Source organism: Alnus glutinosa, chromosome 1, assembly GCF_958979055.1.
Source record: "Alnus glutinosa chromosome 1, dhAlnGlut1.1, whole genome shotgun sequence".
Classification (NCBI taxonomy): Eukaryota; Viridiplantae; Streptophyta; class Magnoliopsida; order Fagales; family Betulaceae; genus Alnus; species Alnus glutinosa.
The window spans coordinates 38,286,108-38,304,837 of NC_084886.1; the positions used below are offsets into that span (position 1 = coordinate 38,286,108).

At 37.2% G+C, this 18,730-nt stretch overlaps 2 protein-coding genes across 2 annotated transcripts; both read right to left on the bottom strand.

The window, feature by feature from the left end:
• Nucleotides 1-1,416: 1,416 nt before the first annotated feature.
• On the bottom strand, nt 1,417-3,036 carry LOC133858865 (small ribosomal subunit protein eS21). The gene is made up of 3 exons (XM_062294325.1): nt 2,893-3,036; nt 2,662-2,794; nt 1,417-1,674 (listed from the first exon to the last, which is right to left on the bottom strand). The coding sequence occupies exons 1-3, from the start codon at nt 2,940-2,942 to the stop codon at nt 1,609-1,611; spliced, it is 249 nt and encodes an 82-aa protein (XP_062150309.1). The 5' UTR covers nt 2,943-3,036; the 3' UTR covers nt 1,417-1,608.
• A 9,760-nt stretch (nt 3,037-12,796) lies between these two features.
• On the bottom strand, nt 12,797-18,212 carry LOC133858866 (cellulose synthase-like protein D4). Its single transcript, XM_062294326.1, has 6 exons — nt 17,746-18,212; nt 16,853-17,251; nt 15,570-16,374; nt 14,297-14,701; nt 13,877-14,214; nt 12,797-13,760 (listed from the first exon to the last, which is right to left on the bottom strand). The coding sequence occupies exons 1-6, from the start codon at nt 18,210-18,212 to the stop codon at nt 12,797-12,799; spliced, it is 3,378 nt and encodes a 1,125-aa protein (XP_062150310.1).
• Between the last annotated feature and the right edge of the window lie 518 nt (nt 18,213-18,730).

Genomic DNA, 18,730 nt, shown 5'->3' on the forward strand with positions numbered 1-18,730 from the left:
CTTGGCTTTCTGTGCAACTCCTACAGAACAGGCACAAGATATCACACTACTTCTTTTTTTTTTTTTTTTTTTTTTTTTTTAACGGATTAGCATGGGCTAATCATAGATATTAAAAGCCCAAGGCTTACAAGATGAGAAATGAGGAACAAACCTCTCACACTCTAAGCCAGAAGGATCTGACTTAAAAACAGCTGCCTAGCAAAATCTCAAATCTCACTAGAATTACAATAAAGCCCCTTACTAAAAAAATTATAATAAAACTTGAGTCACACATAGACAAACTGTACATAGAAACATGAGAAAATACAACACAAAGGCAAAAAACCCTAAAAAAGTCGCCGGCAGTGGAGTAGGGCGGTAGCTTCACCGGAGTGACGGCGCGTGTAGGACACGCGCCGCATCAGGACGCACCCGGCAGAAGATCTGTCGCCGGAGACCCCATACGCCGCCAAGCACGGCCAAAAAGTGCGGGGCGTGGCCTACACGCGCAGACAGAAAACAAAGACGCCCTGGTGCGTGAGGGCCACGCGCCGAGCTCCGAGGACCTGCACGACCGCAGCTTCCGACAACCAAGGCGGAACACGGCAGGGACCTCGGCTGGGTAGCGTGTGTCCACCAGAAGTCGACGGACATGCGTAGATCTAGCTTCAAAAAATTCGAGAAAAACCAAGAAAATCCGGCCAGAAACACGCCGTCGACGACACTAAAACCGGCCTTACTCCACCTTAGACTTCTTAAGAAGAGTTAACCTGCCAGAAACAGAAAGAAAAACAAGAAAAAACAAGAACAAACAAAGCCATCATAGCCCAAAGAGCTAGGGACAAGACACCCTCCACCGGTTCGACCGGGGGAAACAAAACTCTACAGTCCTAAAGACTGAGAGAAACAAAAAACAGCCGGGAGGAAGGCCTCCCTCCCCGGCAAAACGGTTCTGAAACGGGGAGGCTCTTTGGTTTTCTCTCTGGTGGTTTTTTCTCTCTCCCTTCGTACGTCCTCCACAAGATATCACTCTTGTAACCCCACTTGGCCAAGCGATTCCTAGTAGAGAGACGATTTTCCATGACGACCCAAAGGATAAAAGCCTTATTTGGGGATTGCATACGAAAACCAAACAAGTGGCCACCAAATGCAACGGGGCTCACGAGTGGAGAAAGAACAGCCACCCTGTGCTTGTATGCACAGGCAAATCTTGCTTGAAGGCCATGCCACCAAATTACCATGGAAAGGGTCTACCATCTAGTAGGAACCAAACACGACGTACTGCTAACTGCAAAATTATTCATAACAATGTAAACCTCTCATACTCTCAATAAATGCAGCTAACAAGTTCATACATATGAATACTTGGAGCATTTCTCGGCCTCAACCAGGCGAGATATTGCTCAAGAAGCAAAGCAATACATAGTGAAAAGTACCTTAAGACAGTAACACGAAATTTTAATTGTCATATAACCACAATTCAAACAGCAACACATGAAAGAGTAAAAAGTAGTTGCAATATTAAGAACTGGTCAAAAGGAGGCAAAATCCTTAAAAGAGTACATAGTCTCTACCATCCTTGAACAGAATATCAAAAACAAATATTAACTAGATTCTTTCTCCTTTGCCCTACTGTTGGCGGATTTCAGCTTTCTTCTTCTGCCAGAGTCTGTCCAATCCACTGTCAGCATCTCCCTGGAAAAGAAAATAAAATAAATTAGAAGAAAAACTAAAGACAGTTAAATCCATGAATTTTTGACAAGCAAGTAAATGCTAAACTAAATACCAAAGCACCGGGATAAATAAACAAGAAAGAAGTGAAAAATACAAGTCCCATGGAATAAATTGTACCCCTATTAGAAATATGTATAGAACAAAGCACACCACACCACACCAAAAAAAAAAGAAAAAAAGAAAAAAGGTAAATAATCAGTCAATTGTGCAGAATTCCGCTGTCACCAAAAGAGGTGAAGAGTATACACAGACAAAGAACACCAAACACTGTCTGCAACAACTAATGGGCAACACCATCGAAGAGGTCAAACAAACAGAACCTTTGAGAAAAGATTATGCATTTTCATGCAGATAGAGCAAAAATATAAGTTAATAAAAAACAGCTATTTGATTAAATTAAATGACAAACTAAACACCAACAACACATCCATATCATTTTCACAGGATACCTAGCATCTGGATGTGAATGTACTAAACACCAACAACATACTAAACACATGCAGAACTTTCTGCTCTACTCACTTGATTTCAAACCCACTTTGGAAGAATTGCAATGAAATGTTTGATTCACTTGTCTGATATACTCCTTTATAAAGGATTATTAATTTACTTTAACTTACTCAGAGAATTAAAATACATGAAGTAGTGTTATTGGAATGATGTAGGTAATGGCCGTAATGCTACGGAAATTGTGGAACTTGGTGTACATAATGGAAGTGTACTTGGCATCCCAATAACAAAAATTTCCCATCAAACACATAATTAGCTTCTAGGGCAATTCATTTCTATAAGAAAAAAGGCCTAATCGACTTACTAACACAAAGGTAATAGGACTTCAAGAAGCATTCAAAATGGTAAAACAATCAAAGCAATTCCAACGGTCCTTCACTAAGAATAAACTCAATCATGCAAACCACATCAAACTGAGACATGGGAGAGAACAAAGACCTGAGCACGGACGAATCCGCAGAGAGCAAAGGTGGAGAAATGGCCATTGTACACACCGTTCTCATCCAAATGCCCAACGTTAACCTGAACGGAGGCATGGTCCTTTGCAGTAATCAGCCTGTTCGTCGCTGAACTGCATTCACAAAGCCATTACTTATTCAGAGCCCAAAAACAAAACAAATTCGTAAACACAAAACAAGTACAACAAAAAATGGCAACAAGACTAAATACCATTTCCTTGGAATGTAAAGCTCGGTGATAACCCCCTCTTCGTTCTGCATCTTGGCTTGTGTGTTCAAACACTTACTAATCTGAACCAGCAAAGCCAAATATTCATATTTCTCAGAGAGTTTATGGTTCTCGGAAAAGGGAAGAGGCTACAAGTGAACGGCATAATCTAATTTCTCGGCCAGCAACAATAATGAAAAATGAGAACAAATCAACACTAGAACGCACGAAAAATAGACCAACACGGTTGTTAAGAAAACAAAAACTGTTTTCTTCAAAAAAAAAAAAACAAAAACTGTTAATGGGCAATATCCATCAATTTAGACAAAAAAAAAAAAAAAAAGCTACCCCGATTTGCACCAATCGACTCCTTTTCATAGTCGTTTAAGAGAAATAACATAGAAGATAATCTCTCCGGTTTTCTCTAGCAACCAAACATTTGTTTCCAGATCATCAAAGAATGAAAACATCGATCAAAAACGCAATTGCAGATTGCAGATAGATCTAAGAACAAGAGAGATAAGAGGATTGAGAGAAAACCTGTGAGGAGGAGGAGGAGCACACAGCGACGATGAGGGCGAGCGAAAGCTTGAGAGCTAGGGTTTATACTTTATAAAGCCGTAGATTTAAAGACCCCTACACAAATGGGCTTTTCTGACTGAAACAATGATGGGCTTTATGGTAAGCTCGAAAGCCTATGGCCTTGTTTGCCGAGCTACGGTACGGAATACAGTATTGTTGGCTACTATTCATCCATTTTTATTTTTATATTTTTTTAATATCAATTAACATCCAAACATTCTTATTTTTTTCACTTTTTATATCACATCAATAATTTTTTATTACTATTCAAATAAAAAAATTCACTACAATACAATTTTTTTTATTTTTCTATATAAATTCTTTTTACTTTATATCACATCATTACTTTTTACTAATTTCAAAATTAACAACCCACTACTCTGTTCTGAACATGTCTTTGTCAAACAAGCCCTATATTTTACAACAACATATCTCACTTTATTTTATTTTTCACACATTTTTTTCCTTTCTTTTTTCTTTATTTATTTTTTTCTTTTTTGCAAAAGATTAATGTTATTTAATATAATGCTATACAAATATCATACAATTGGGATGACGTGCCAATAAAAATCATTCTTTTTGATTGAAGTGAATGTCTAATTTTCATTGTTATATCAAGTTGTATGACAGTTATAACGCAATCTACTAAATAACATTACTTTTCGAAAAAATACAGACTAAATAACTTAATGTTGACCGACTTAACAATTAATTTACGAGATCACGATTCTCTAAAAGTTTTAGTGTATTTTACCATGTAAATTTTTAAATCTAACCATTGTTTTTGAATTAAATTGTTGAAATTTTATCATGTGGGTATATTATAATTTTTCAGATCAAATTTCAGTGTATTACTTATAGAATATGATAAATGTTGATTTGGAAAAACCCCAACCATTTAACGTGACTGCCTTTAGAGAGAGAGCAAAAAAAAAAAAAAAAAAGACTTAATTTTGATGTATAAATTTGAAGATTTAAATATTTAATCCATTTTGTACGAGGTCATGGAAACCATATTATATTGACATATAGGGTATATATTTTTTGGATGAAGGCATGATATATTTATCGTTTCAATCCTTAATCTATAATTATCGTGATAGTTGGCAAATGAACCCCATCGATACTATGTATATGGGAAAATAAATGGTCAATATCTACAATATCTAAGGCACAGATAGAAACGCGAGGGACAAGGGTTACGGTTAAGCAAACAAAATCTAAATAAGAAATGTGTGTTGAATGATGACTTATGCCCTTGTTGTAAATTTCAGGAGGAATCCACCCTTCATGCTCTATGGAGCTGTCCAGGTGCCCAGGATGTTTGGGGGAGTGGCTCTCTGGCTTTTCAAAAATGTCCCTCTTTCTTCCCTGGCATGAGTGAGCTTCTTTCTTTTCTTTTTAATAGACTGGATGATGTTTCTTTGAGCCTTATGGTAGCTGTCTTTCATTGCATTTGGATGACAAGGAATAAGCTAATTTTTGAAAACCAATTTTCTTCCCCTCTGTCTGTCTTCAAGGAAGCTCTTAGGCGCCATGAGGAGTACTGGTCAGCCTTAAAGAAGAATGATTTGGTAAGGCAGTCCCACCCCAGCTCACTTATTAGTAGCAAATTTTGGAAATGTCCAAATCCTGGGTGTATTAAAGTTAATTGGGATGCCTCTTTAAATGTTAGAAAATGTGTTATTGGTTTGGGTTGTGTAATTAGAAATTCTGATGGAGTGACAGTGGGGGCCAAATGTTATGCTTGTAAGGCAGAAGCTACTCCCCTCTTGGCAGAATGTATGGCTGCCTATTCAGCTTTGATTTTCTGCAAAAACATGGGTTTCTCTAGCATAATATGTGAAGGTGACTCCATTCAAGTGGTCAAAGCTATTTGTGACCCAAACTCCTCTTTTGTTAAAATTGGGCACTTTGTTGATGCTATTAGAAAGGAAGCTTCTGATTTAGTCTCTTGCTCTTGGTTCCATTGCTGCAGAGAAGCTAATATTGTTGGGCAACAATATTAGCTAGGGAGGCTTCTACTAAATGCTTGTCTTATTGTTGGTTTGAGGAGATGTCTCTTTTTATTTCTAATGCTTCTTTTAGAGACCTTATGACCTCTAGACTGTAACCCAGTCGTCTTTTATTTTAATGAGAAGTTTTCTGTGTTAAAAAAAAGCAAATATTCATATATATATATATATATATATACACTCCTCCAACATGTCATTGTTTTAAGCAATAAAAAATTTACCACAAAAAAACAATTAAATCTTGACCAACCGTTTTTTACTGACACAATGACGTGTGTCCAACCTTAAGAATAAGGGTGTCAAAACTAGGAATTTATTGACGTGACAAAATTTGACATGTTACTAAATCAGGAAAAAATTGATTTTTTATTTTTTGCTCGCCCAAATATATTTTTTGGATTTTTCACGGTTGATCTGATAGACAATTTACATATCTACTTCCAAACGTACATTTCTATCAATCCATCATGTACAACGTCAAAATTTACATTTTCATTGATCATAAACAATCAAAACTATTCAAAACCAAAATACCAGTTCCAACAAGCATACAATCAAACTATCTTTGTCATTACCAATAGAGACATAGTTACATCTAACTATGGATAGATTACAAAACAGGAACAAAATATACAAGTACTTTACCAACTATATATATGCTGCATTGACCACTCCCTGAATTGCCTGGCCTCCGCATCAAATGCATAGACTTGATTTGAAGAGGTTGTAATAATAAGTAAATTGTTGTTCCTTGGAGGAAAACCACCAGCTGTAACAGAGGCACCATCCAATCTTGAAATGAACCGATGCTGCTTGCTCCACATAACCAAAAAGATTTTACAACAAAGAAAAGTCAAGGCACATGATAGACCTACAAGACTATAGTTCTTTTTTCTTTTAATGAATAATTCTACATGTAATGTCCAAGACATTATTTGAATATTTAAAATATAGATTAGATTAAAGAAATGATTAGAGTTACTAAAATGGCAAGAAAATACTTAGAAAACACTCAAAATCAAGTTTCTGGAGGTCGTGTCTGGACGGGGTCCAAACGGGAGAAGCAGAAAAAAATGGACATACTGACATGTGTGTCTGGACATGTGTCCGGACATGGGTCAGGACTGCCAAGGCAGTAAGTAGGCTTTCGCCCGCGTGTCTGGATAGCCACTTACTGTGTCCGGACACGATGCAAGATAAAACCGAAATGAGCTTATTTTAGCTCATTTCTTCTGGAAACTTCTACCCCTCACACGATTTTCTCTTTGGTTTTCTTCTAAAATCCTTGATCCACAAAGATCCAAGCCTCCAACCCCAAATCTAACCTCGGAAACGTGATCCACGAAGCCTGATCTACGTTTCTATAGATTGGTTTGAGGTAATTTCGTAAACCCTTGTCTTTTGAGATTTTAGGTTGAATCTTGAAATATTTGACATAATCTTCCAATATTCTTTAGGTTTTGCACGTTTTGGAACTTCCTAAACATTCCCTAAGCTCCGGGTTGTGTTTGAGTGAATTTTGGTAAGTTTTTCAAAATCCTAGCTTTTTGGGTATTTGTTTAAGTTATGATTTCAAATGTCTAACCTTAAGTAAATCTTATAGGTTAGTGATATTTGTGTTTGGGTTGTTGAGTAGAACCCTAGAAATTCTATGGGGTTTCAATGGGTCTAGCTCTTGAGCAATTTAAGAGCTGAATGTGAGTATTGTGTTAAAAAATGCTTATATGTATGCAATGTATTGATTTCAGTGGCGCATTGCAATGCATTGTCTAGGAATCCATAAGTTGAGCCTAATATCCACACAACCAATGTGAGTATTCTACTCAATGAGAAAAATGATACTATGTTTTACGTATTTTAGAGAAATGCAAATGATATGCTTATTTGATTCTAACCGACAATATGTTGAGTGTGATGAGTCACAAATATTATATATTTGGACCCCTTAATTTACATTCGTTAAACCCTTAGTTTTGTTATTTTCTGATGTTTTTGGCTAGTTTTAGTGTTTTGTAGATCATTGAGAGAGAAATTGAGGTTTTGAGGCAAAAAGGCTGAAAATTTGGATTTTTTGAAAATGGGCTCGAGCACAACACTATTGCCCTCGAGCGCACGTGCCCACGATAGCGCTTTTCACCCGAATGAGCTTAAGCGCACGCGCCCACAACAGACCTCAGCAGCCTTTCACTCGAGTGGGCTCGAGCGCACCCTTGTTGAGCTTGAGTACACGCGCCCACAACAGCTATCAGCACCCTGACGAATGCATGAGTGTGCTCGAGCACACCTAAAGTGCGATCGAGCGCACTTATGCTAACCTGGATATGCAGAAACCCTAGCTAGCTCTATAAATACCCTTCTTTCTCATTCTTTCGAGGGAGGCCGCTTGGAGAGCGCCCTAGGCACTGTTTTCTCTATTTTTTAGGGTTCTTGGGTGATTTTCGCCTAGAACTTCCATATTTTGTAAGTTCCTTTGATTTTTAATGGATTAATTGTTGTTTATTTTTGCTTCCTTAGTCATGTATAGCTAAACTCTCATATAGGGTTGAGGATGAAGTTTCACCATTGAAGAGAAACTATGCTTACATGCTTGTTTATACTGTTTGAGTTTATGAGCTTTTGATTTCTAATTGTTCTACTTCTATTCGATTTTTGAGATGATTTTTGGGTATCTCTTGTGATTTTCCGGATACAAATGATGATTTGAGGTTGTCTCATTTAATTGATTGCTTGGGTTTCATTTATCAAAACGTTGGGTATTCGCTGTGTTTCGTTCAATAGGTACATTTGATGATTTGGTGAAAAACCGGGTATCCATTGTAATTTGTTCTTTGAATGGGTACAATGAATGATTTGGGGAATACCGGGTATCTTTTGTGATTTGTGTAAAGAACGGATTCATTGAATAATTTAAATGATATTTGAAGTAAAGTAGAGCATACCTAAGATTTATATGTGAGAATTTCAAATATGTGTTGATGAGCATGAGAATATGTTTCTATGATTTGGTGGGTGTGGATTCCAAAACCTTAGTTACCCATCTTTTGATTTGTTAAGTTTAAGTTTTATTTGTTTAAAAACCCTAAATTTGGAACTAGGTTAAAATAGGATTAGTTTGAATAGAGATTAATTTTCGCAACACAATTCCCTGTGAGATCGACCTCGCACTTGCAAAACGCTATATTACAAATGATTCATGCACTTGCGAGTTAAATAAATTTGCAAAACAGAGTGTTTTAAATACTTTCAATTATGTTGAGTAATGAATATGAAAGCATGATTTGATGAAGTTTAATGTGTTTTAAATGACAAGTATGAAATGAAATATATTTTAATTGAGTTTTAATGTGTAATGCCCCAGATTTTAATTGTCAATAATATTATTTATTATAATTAAATAAAACTTATTAAGTAAGTTACTTAATCAATAAGTTGTAGAAAAAAATAATTCTTGTAAGTTAAGTTTACTTAATCATCAAGTTTTAAAAAAGAAAAAAAAAATTAGCAACTTGCTCAGCAAGTTGTCTACTTCTTTTCTTATTTCTTCTTTCTTCTGAGCACACAGACCCACAGAGAGACGAGAGAGTGAGAATGGGAGAGAGAGATGCTGAGAGAGAGAGAGAGAGAACGAAGAGATTGTGAGAGAAAGAGACGAAGAGGGAGATTCAGAGAGATAAAGAGAGAGATGCCGACAGAGAGAGAAGCCGAGAGAGAGAAAAGTATGTGATTTGTTTGGGACTTTGCATATTTTACTGTCATTAATCATGAGCCTGCTAATAAATTGACTTTGCATATTTTACTGTTGTGAGTTATGAACCTGCTAATAAGAAAGACCCGGGGTTTAAGTCCCAAGGCATCAAACGAGTTATCGCAGTGGCACGACTACATGTCGCTCAGCCAACATATGGTGCATGCCCCATAACATGCACCTGATTATCAAAGTTACATTTAATAGCATAATATAATAATCAATGTGCAGCGGAATACATATCATAAACGGAAATACATCTAATACATAACCATTAATTACAATAAGAGCAATTACATATCTAACTGGTTAAAGCTTATAAAACATATTACTATAATTACATACAAAAATACAGGTTCTGCAAATACATGCCCCATAGGATATAAGCCATAACCAAATACCAAAAATGCAGACTACCCATGAGTCCGACATATGACTGTCGCGATATGCTCTAATCATAGCATCCCATACGCTAAGCAAACTGGTCATCATCTACATCCGCGGTACCTGCAACCAAGAAACCTCATCTACACTGTTGTGGTGGTATCCACATCCGCATAGGTGAAAGAATGAGTCCACCGTCTCAGTGTAAAACATACTAAGACCTCAGTGATATTAAACTAACTGAGTTTTCACAAAGAACCAACATTTCTTTTATTTTAGTCATGCGAGCACGATATCAGCCACAATTTACCAATAGCTAATATAGTAAACATCGACTATCTAGAAAACATTTAAAACATACTATATAGCTATGAACATATGTGGACGTTCCAATCTACCGCTTGGAAGTTTCTATATATAGACCCCTCTATAATAATACTTTTCAATGGTGGTCAGACATATGTGCACACGATCACTCAATCACAGATATCACGCCTACACATATGTCTTAAGCAATAAAACATGGCATCTTACTCTTCCATATTAGGATATCATCCTTCAACATAATACTCGCAACACCATCTCTAATCGTATTTCAGCTTCATGCCTTGAACGTCAGTAGATCATGTAAGCACTAGAGTTAAACTCAATTATGCTAACACGTCTTTTCTGAAGAATAATAACAGTCAACCTTTTTACTCATAGACATGTCATTACTCGCACCTGGGCAATCATGAATCCATGTACTTTCAAGTTCAATGTTTCTTAAACATGTGCAACTATCCGATAGGAATATACATAAGCTCTTTTCATTTAAGCCACTTATGCATACCAATACTCATAACATAAAAATATCACACTCATAAAACAATGTTATATATAATATGCATGAAACTGGGTCTATCAGGGCTTAGGTCCCCCACGATGCTGATAAATGCTATTTAACTGTACATGTTTACTGCTGTTTTACTGCGTTCTGTTACTGTTGTATGTATGCTCTATACTATATGCTTTGTGCTCTGTGCCTGACCAATATATATTTTACTACTACATCATGCTATAAAATCATGCAGTTGTTAAATCATGTTCTCTTACAACTAAACAAATCCAATATTTCATGAAACACTTTGAAATCATTCAAATCATAGTTTCTTCATAAAACATAAACAGTTTCACCATGACATGTTCTCAAACAATTTGCATAATTTAAATCACAACCGCAGCACATGCTCAAACACTTTAAATCAATTCAACACACTTCACTCATGCACCAATTCTTAAACATCATTGATATAATTGAACATAATCAAACTATTCAAATTATCCAAAACATATATTTCATCATATGGTCGGTTCGATTTCATAAACGGTTACCTATTATTAGTACCGCATGTGGCACATATGTTAATGCTTTGTGTATATTTATTATGTGAGAACGGCAAATTATATTATTTACAAATTGAGGTAATTCAGTCAGCTCTGGTGTGTTATATTCCTAATTTTTTGAGGAAAAAAATATATCCCGCTACCAGATCTCAACTTTGATGATATCGTAATGTCACGTGGAAATCGAAAATTTTCACTAACGCCTTTTTGTAAAAGGCGGGGCGTTACAGGTTTGCTCTTTGTGGTTTCTTTGGTCTAGGTTGTGGATGGATTGACATAAAACGTTGGGAAGTACTAATGGGTTGTTTGCTAAGTTGTTAGAATGGGTTTTGTGCGATTTTGAATGAGTTGTGCGGTTTGTTTTATGAAAATATAAATTAGACTCCAAACAACTAATGTCTCGGATAAAATTCGTCACCACCAAATAAATTTTGACACACCGTATTTGTCAACACTAAAAACCTAACATTTTGTGTAATGTTATTTTTAGTCTAGAGCTATCGGTGGGTTTGGAGATTTAGTTGATGTTTTTGCAATGGATTGCGTAGGTTCGTGGCATGTGGTTCTGGAGCTGTCGATGGTTAAAAGAAAAGCTGGTTGGTTTATGCTTATGGAGCTTTCAGTGGGTTTGAGTTGAATGAAAGAAAAAATAAAAATTGTTGAGGTTTGGTGGTGATTTTTTTGGGTTTTGAGCTTGGTTGTTTGCTGTGGGTCACGGGGTGGTTTTATCGTGGCTGATGGAAAAAGATCGTTGGGTTGGTGTGTTGGATTCGAACTTGCATTAATTGATACCAATTGATGAGCCAAAATCAACAATTAGAAAATAGAGAGAGCTCCTTTTTAATTTGGGAGAGATCAAAATTGTTTGATAAAATTTCTCTATAAGGAGTTTCTTTTCTTTTTTTACCTTGATGAATGCTTCCTTAAATAAGCAAAGTATTAGGACTCTAATCCAATTATCCAAATTATAAGAGATAACAGTCATAAACCAACTAGCCAGCAATTCTTAATAGACTTCTCTTTTGTTATGTCTTCTTCATCAAATAATTAAGATTGTTGTATCGGTTACTGCTTCTATCATAAGCATGTATATATTAAATAAACCATTTCGTTGGAATTGTATTTTGGAGTAGGAAGACCAAGATGTGCCAAAATTTTTACTATTAATTAGCAAATGCAAATATGTCAACAACCACTTTCGTAGTTTTTAATTGGGTCATGAAGGTATACATCCTTAAAGCCCAAAAAATTTTAATAATTGAATTTGAAAATAATATATATATATATATATATATATATATATATATATGTGTCTGTGATTCGAAAAAGATTTCTTATAAATTGTGAAAAAATTTAATTCATGTGAAATATATATGAATAGTTTTAAAACTAAAGTCAGAGGGCTTGTGAATACTGTTGCTTTTGTTCTCATGGTGAAGACTTTCTTATCTACATATCAATCAAGGATATATTTGATCTGGACTGTCTTGCAATCTTGTTTACTAATATTAATAATGATATAAAAAAAAAAAATTCAGTAACTATTAGAAGTATCAATAATATCACAGAGAAATACGTTTCCTGCTTTCTTTTCTTTTTCACTTACAAAAAATAATATATGCATGCTTCCAAGATGACGGTGTACAGATTGATTCGTCGAGGAAGTCCATGATTGCATTGTCCTCGATGGCATGCATGCATAGTATTTACAGTCGCTATATCATACAATTTCTTGTCCCTAACTATTAACTCTATAGTCCAAAGGAGAGTAAAAAGATAACCATTTTCTCGATCTTCAAGGGAACTGAAACCCTCCTCCAGGAGCATCTGTTGAGCTTGCCTTAGGTGGGCTAATGGCGATCCAGAGCAAGGAAAGTGTGATTGCAATGAGACCCGACCAAACAAACACGATTGTCGGCGTCTTCCCTCTCCTCCCCATCAAACCTTTGGCGAAAGGATACAAATGAGCCAACACCCAGAAGCTAAAGAATGCTCCACCAACGAACTTACTCCACTGAGGGACCGTACTATAAATCGTCCTCGAGAATGCAATGGCAATGGCGATTATATTCACCATTGCAATAACAATTGGCGGAATCATCAACGACGACCACTTCACAAGGTACAAGTCTGCAAAAATGTCGTCCACGTCCTCTCCCGCTGACTTTGAAGTCAATGTGAAGGATATTTCAATCCCTGCAATCACTTTCAGCAGCCCTTGCACCACAGCGGCCAAGTGAGCGCTGGTTCCAGAAATGAGCCAAAACTGTTCATTTCTCCACCACTCCTCCAATGATATACCAGCCCATTTTACCTCCAGGATGGCCAGTGCGATGAGGCATATTGTTATGATTAGCAGGTAGATCAAGAAGGCTACGCTTAGAGTTTGCACGATGAAGAAGCCGGAGATGAGTGAGAGTGCAGGAAGGAAGCAATAAACAATAAGGAATATGGAGGTGAAGGGATATATGCCAACGTTAAGGTAAGCCATACGTTGGAGAAACTTGAGGCGCCTTGAACCCAGCAAGGGATTGTTCCTAGAGAAGAAAATCTCGACGGAGCCGGTGGCCCAACGGAGCACTTGGTGGAGTCTATCAGTGAGGTTGATCGGAGCTGAGCCGCGAAATGCATCACGCTTGGTAATGCAATAGACCGAGTGCCACCCACGGTTGTGCATTCGGTAGCCTGTCACAACATCTTCCGTCACTGAACCGTAAATCCATCCCACCCTATCACCCCATTCCGTCTTATCCTCGTACCTGAGCATTTAAAAAAAAAAAAAAAAAATAGTGAAATTAAAACGGTTGAAAAGATACCGACATTGCATATTTTTACCTAAAGTTTATATACATGAATCGAATTGATGAGTGCATACCAGCAAGAAATTACGGAGACGGCCTCAGCAACGCTTGCGGCATCAAGAGGGTCACGTGGGACCCTGAGAATACCCGGAGGTCGTCCATATTTGACGGCAGAATGATCAGCAAGAGGGCGGCCTTGGAACTCAGCTATCAGTATCGACTCTGACAGCATTGTGGAATTTCCAAAACGCTTTGGCAGTCTATTCACATCAAGATCAGGATCAAAGTCACTGGCGTTCAACGTTTGCATCTCCGAGTCGGTTTTCAGTGGAATTTCTTTCGCCTGTGGTGGGTCAAAACCATACAGCGCAAACCGCCTAAACATACACCCAGTTCCAACATAAACCGGACCCTGCATACTCATACTCATAAATTTCAATCTTCTTAACAAAACTACAAAAATTTATACTTTCTAATATCCTAAGTTTCCATACCTGCACACCATCAAGGGCACGCATGTTGCCGTCGAAGAACACGGTATTGTTGTTGGCATAGCGGTCAGAGGGATCAATGCCTTCAAATCTCTGTGGGAATTGGATGTAGCAAATGTTCTCGCCTCCACGGTCCATCATGAAGCACATTCCTTCACGAACAGCTTTGCAGTTGTAGATGTAGTGGTCACAATCGAGGTTGAGAATGAATGGGCCATTGGAAAGGATGGCCGAAGCTCGTACTAGTGCATTCATGGCACCGGCTTTCTTGTTATGATCATAGCCTGGCCGTTTCTCACGTGATACATATACGAACATGGGGAGCCGTATATCCACGTCAGAGAAGTCTATGATCTTTTCGTCTGTCCCTCCCATTAGTGGATCATTGCTAGGGGGCTTCAACATCACCTGGGAATCGTTTAATCTTGCACATCACTAATCTCTCTATGATACATGAACATTTGAGATGATACTATAAATATCCCATTAAATAGCATTGTACTCTGCTAATATAATAGTGAAAACTAACTATAAATATTTCATTAAATAGCATTAACTTTCATCTAAGGACTAAGTTTTATTGTCACATCATCAAGTTGTATGACAGTTATATAGCAATCTACTAAATAACATTATTCTTTCTTTATACCTTTCTTTTTTGGCCAAATTCACTCATCCAAGAAGGAAAAAAAAAAAATTTAAAAAAATGAAATGGAAACGGTAAAATATAATTAAGTGGTTAGATTTATAATTTTTCAATAATTTCTTCTTTTTTTTTTGAACTTTTTACAGAGAAAAGAATAGTTAAATGATTAATTAATGTCACCAATTTTCAATAACTAATACTTTTCGAACAATTAATAATTTATCAGACACAAAAACCTATACACAATTAGTAAGAAACAAATTGGTAAAACGTAAAATCAGTTCATATAATTACACCAATTTTTAATAAGCATCATGTGGTATAAAAATACTTTGAGAGCTCCATGCAGTATGCAAAAATAACAAATAGGTATATACACCCAACTTGAGTTTAATTTTTTGACGAAAATCATCAAATATTATGTCAACACCAATCAAATTATAATACGTGTTATCCATAAGACACCTTTGTTATTCGAAAGAAAATTAGACGAAGGTCAAGTACATAGACCTATTTATTATTCTTGTACAACACAATTAAAGAGCTCTTAAAACATTTTTATACCACAATATATAGCACAAAAAAACAAAAAAGAAAAAGAAGTAGACATCTTTGCAAACAAGGGTGTACCTGAAGAATTCCTGCATGGTCACCTTTGGCATGTTCACTAGAAGGGACAGTCCAAGTACCAGGCCAATGGGTGCCATCAGCCATCCACGTGGCCTTCTGTACCTTCATCGGTTCCGAAAGGTCAGTTCCGCTCTCCCTGATGTGCTTCAACATCTTCATTTCCTCCCTCGCATTGAAAGCTTCCGATCTCCTCCTAATCGAGTCTGGAAGCCCATTGATCCTTACTTTGAACTCGTCGAACTCTCTCTTCACCCTCCTCCTATCCTTCACAAAATCCAACCTACTTTTGTTCTTTGTTGGGTCAACTTTTAAGCTGAAGTAAGTCTCAGGATTCCTTGGCTCAATATCATGTTTTCGACAGAATGGAACCCATAAATCAGCAAAGCTTGCAGCCTCCGCCATTGCCTCAAAGGTGAGGAGGGCGCCTCCATCATCAGAAACGTAACAAGCAATCTTTTCCACAGGGTAATCAACGGCAAGGATTGAAAGAATGGTGCACGCAGTGACAAGAGGCGGTTCTTTCTCAGGATCAGCTGTGGACACAAATAGGTCAACGCCAGGAAGGTCAGAGCGGCCAGTGGGATTGGAAGGCGATGGCGTATCAAACTTGTCATGAAGGACCTGAAGGTCGGTAGAACGGTTGATCGGGCAAAGCTTAGGAATCTGGTCGAGAAGCCAAGAGAAGGCAAACCATGTCTCGCACACAACTGACATGAGCCACAACCATACTGCCTCCTCGTTTGGATGTGTCAGTCTCCATTGCAAGAAGAAACACAGCACCACAAGCCGAACCAAGACCAGCAACCTGGGCAAGTAATGTCAAATTCTAAGTAATATTCATAAATCCAGTTGTAGTAGAATAAATAATGTCGCAATTTAAATAAAGTACTCTCCTATTGAGAATTACTAGTAACAGTTATTTGTCTATGACAATTATCTACGTAAGTAGGATCGATCATTAATTTGCATGTAGTATATACATGATTATTACTGATACAGATTACTGGGTTTTGAAGGTCGTGACACATTCAAAGTAACCATATATATATCTTCTTCTATGTCTCGTACTACTTGATTCTCTCATCAAATTCTCTGTCGTTTAGTACATGAATCATCATAATTAGTTGTTGCATTTGGTCATCTGATGATACAATTCTTTATACTCTGACGTATATCGATCATCTCATACATGAAAAATTAATGAGTGTTTTCTAATAGCTAAAGCAAGTAATTAAAGAAAGAGTCTTAGTGTAACTTTATCAAGCATGCATGCATGTGTTAACCTGTAAGGGCTGATGACGGCGGCTGGAATAGGAATTTTTCGGCTTAGGGGCTTCCACGGCTTATCCTTTGGGTCCATCATGCCCCCCTTGAACTCCTCATCATCCTCATCATCGAAGACGTCATCTTGGGGCCAAAAGGCATTTCCGACGCCGTATGTACCTTTTGTCTCAAATAGCCACCTGTTGTGATCAAATTCTCCGGTTTGGTTCCTCTTCATCATAGACATGTTCTTGGGATCCCTTTTTGAGCCGTCTGGGGCTGGCAATTGCAATGTCGTTCCGCTTGAAAAATCTTGAGGGTCTTCCTCATAATCTTCCATTTTGTATGGCTCCTTGCAACCTGGGCATAGACCACTTCCTTTTTGGGCATCCATGAAGCAATCTCTACAAATTTTGAACCTAGACAACACATTTGATCAATTATGCATTGTTTAGTTATGGCACTGTGATTTAGGAAATAAGAAATGCGATTTTAAACCAAATCACATATTTTAGAGTGCATTAATTTTAAAAAGTTTCACATTTATAATTGAAGACAATGAGGTGTTTTCAAATCCCAAACAATTAATGAGGTGCATTTTTACAAAAAACTTAAATTGCACATTTTAAAATCAATTTTAAACCAAATTGCAAATAATTTATCTTTTGGGAATGCGTTTTAAAAAAATTACGATTTGAAAACATAGAAAAATCTATGCTTTCAAATTGCATGTAATGAGTGTATTTTTAAAAACACAATTTTAAAAATGAAACTACAATTTTACTAAACGTTTAACTGCAGTTTTACAAAATTTTCAAATCACATAAAATTATCTAAATGAAGTCGTAGTATGCATGAAAAGTTTGAGATTGATTGGTTACGTACTAAATACCAAAGAATTAACAGGACATACCTACAGTCACAAGGGATGACATCAGCTCCCCTTTCATCCTTCATGACCTTGCCATCACAGGCAGGCATGGAACATGCCGAGCCCTTGGCTCCAGCCATTTGAGGATGAGTCACCTCCGACTCGATCACCTTGTCCATGAGGTGGGCGCGGGTGACGCTATTGAATCCCCCGGTGAAAAGAGAATTTGAAACGTATTGCTCTTCGGCCTTGGCAGCTACAGATGTGTCCATGGGCTGATTGTCCGGCGTGGGAGGCATGTGCACAGTGTAGTTCATATAGTCCCCCGACAATTCTCCCGACATATCGAGGTCTTCTCTCGACAGACTAACATATCGTCCGCTTGAAGTTCGTCTTGCAAATTTAACAGTTTGCCCACTGGAATTACGACTGCCCGGCAGAGAACCGTCAGAACCTCTAGAGCTGCGCATGTTCTTCTTTGATGATTGGGTGGGGGATAGGGATGCCATTATATATTCGACTACTATATGAAATATATCAATGATCTTTTTTTCTTAATTCTTTTATTTATGAATGCTTTCTTTACTTTTTTCCCTGATTGATAGTAAATTTCTATAACATCTGCATGAAAACACAAAAACCTACGGATCATTGCATTCCCCGCTGATAGAAATGAAATCTTGAAGAATTGCATGCATGCAAAGAGGCTTCGATTCTCAAAACTCTTCTACCGAGTAAACCACTTGTGAAGAGGTAGCTCCATTACAATGGCAACTTCGATTTGATCGATCGGGTGACTTAGAAAATAATGTTGCAAGCATGCATTAATCGTCCAATGATTGGAAAACGTACGGTAGAGGAATTAGGCAGAACAAGTGTGTAAACAAATTACAAGAGAATCAAGAAGTTGTATCATCAATGAAGTTTCTCCACCACCAACTTTGGTAGGTGATCGAACAAATATGGAACTTAGGAAGAATGAGGTCGGAAGAAGAGAAATTCATGGTGAGAGACCAAGTCCTTGCAT

What these genes read in the sequence shown, in the direction of transcription:
- LOC133858866 (XM_062294326.1), bottom strand. Translation starts at nt 18,212, where the DNA reads ATGGCATCCCTATCCCCCACCCAATCATCAAAGAAGAACATGCGCAGC. An exon ending in GTCATCCCTTGTGACTGTAG is followed by an intron (nt 17,252 to 17,745) that starts GTATGTCCTGTT and finishes TGTGTTGTCTAG; the next exon opens with GTTCAAAATTTGTAGAGATT. An exon ending in ACCATGCAGGAATTCTTCAG is followed by an intron (nt 14,702 to 15,569) that starts GTACACCCTTGT and finishes AACGATTCCCAG; the next exon opens with GTGATGTTGAAGCCCCCTAG.
- LOC133858865 (XM_062294325.1), bottom strand. Translation starts at nt 2,942, where the DNA reads ATGCAGAACGAAGAGGGGGTTATCACCGAGCTTTACATTCCAAGGAAA. An exon ending in CTTTACATTCCAAGGAAATG is followed by an intron (nt 2,795 to 2,892) that starts GTATTTAGTCTT and finishes TTGTGAATGCAG; the next exon opens with TTCAGCGACGAACAGGCTGA. An exon ending in GCGGATTCGTCCGTGCTCAG is followed by an intron (nt 1,675 to 2,661) that starts GTCTTTGTTCTC and finishes TTTCTTTTCCAG; the next exon opens with GGAGATGCTGACAGTGGATT.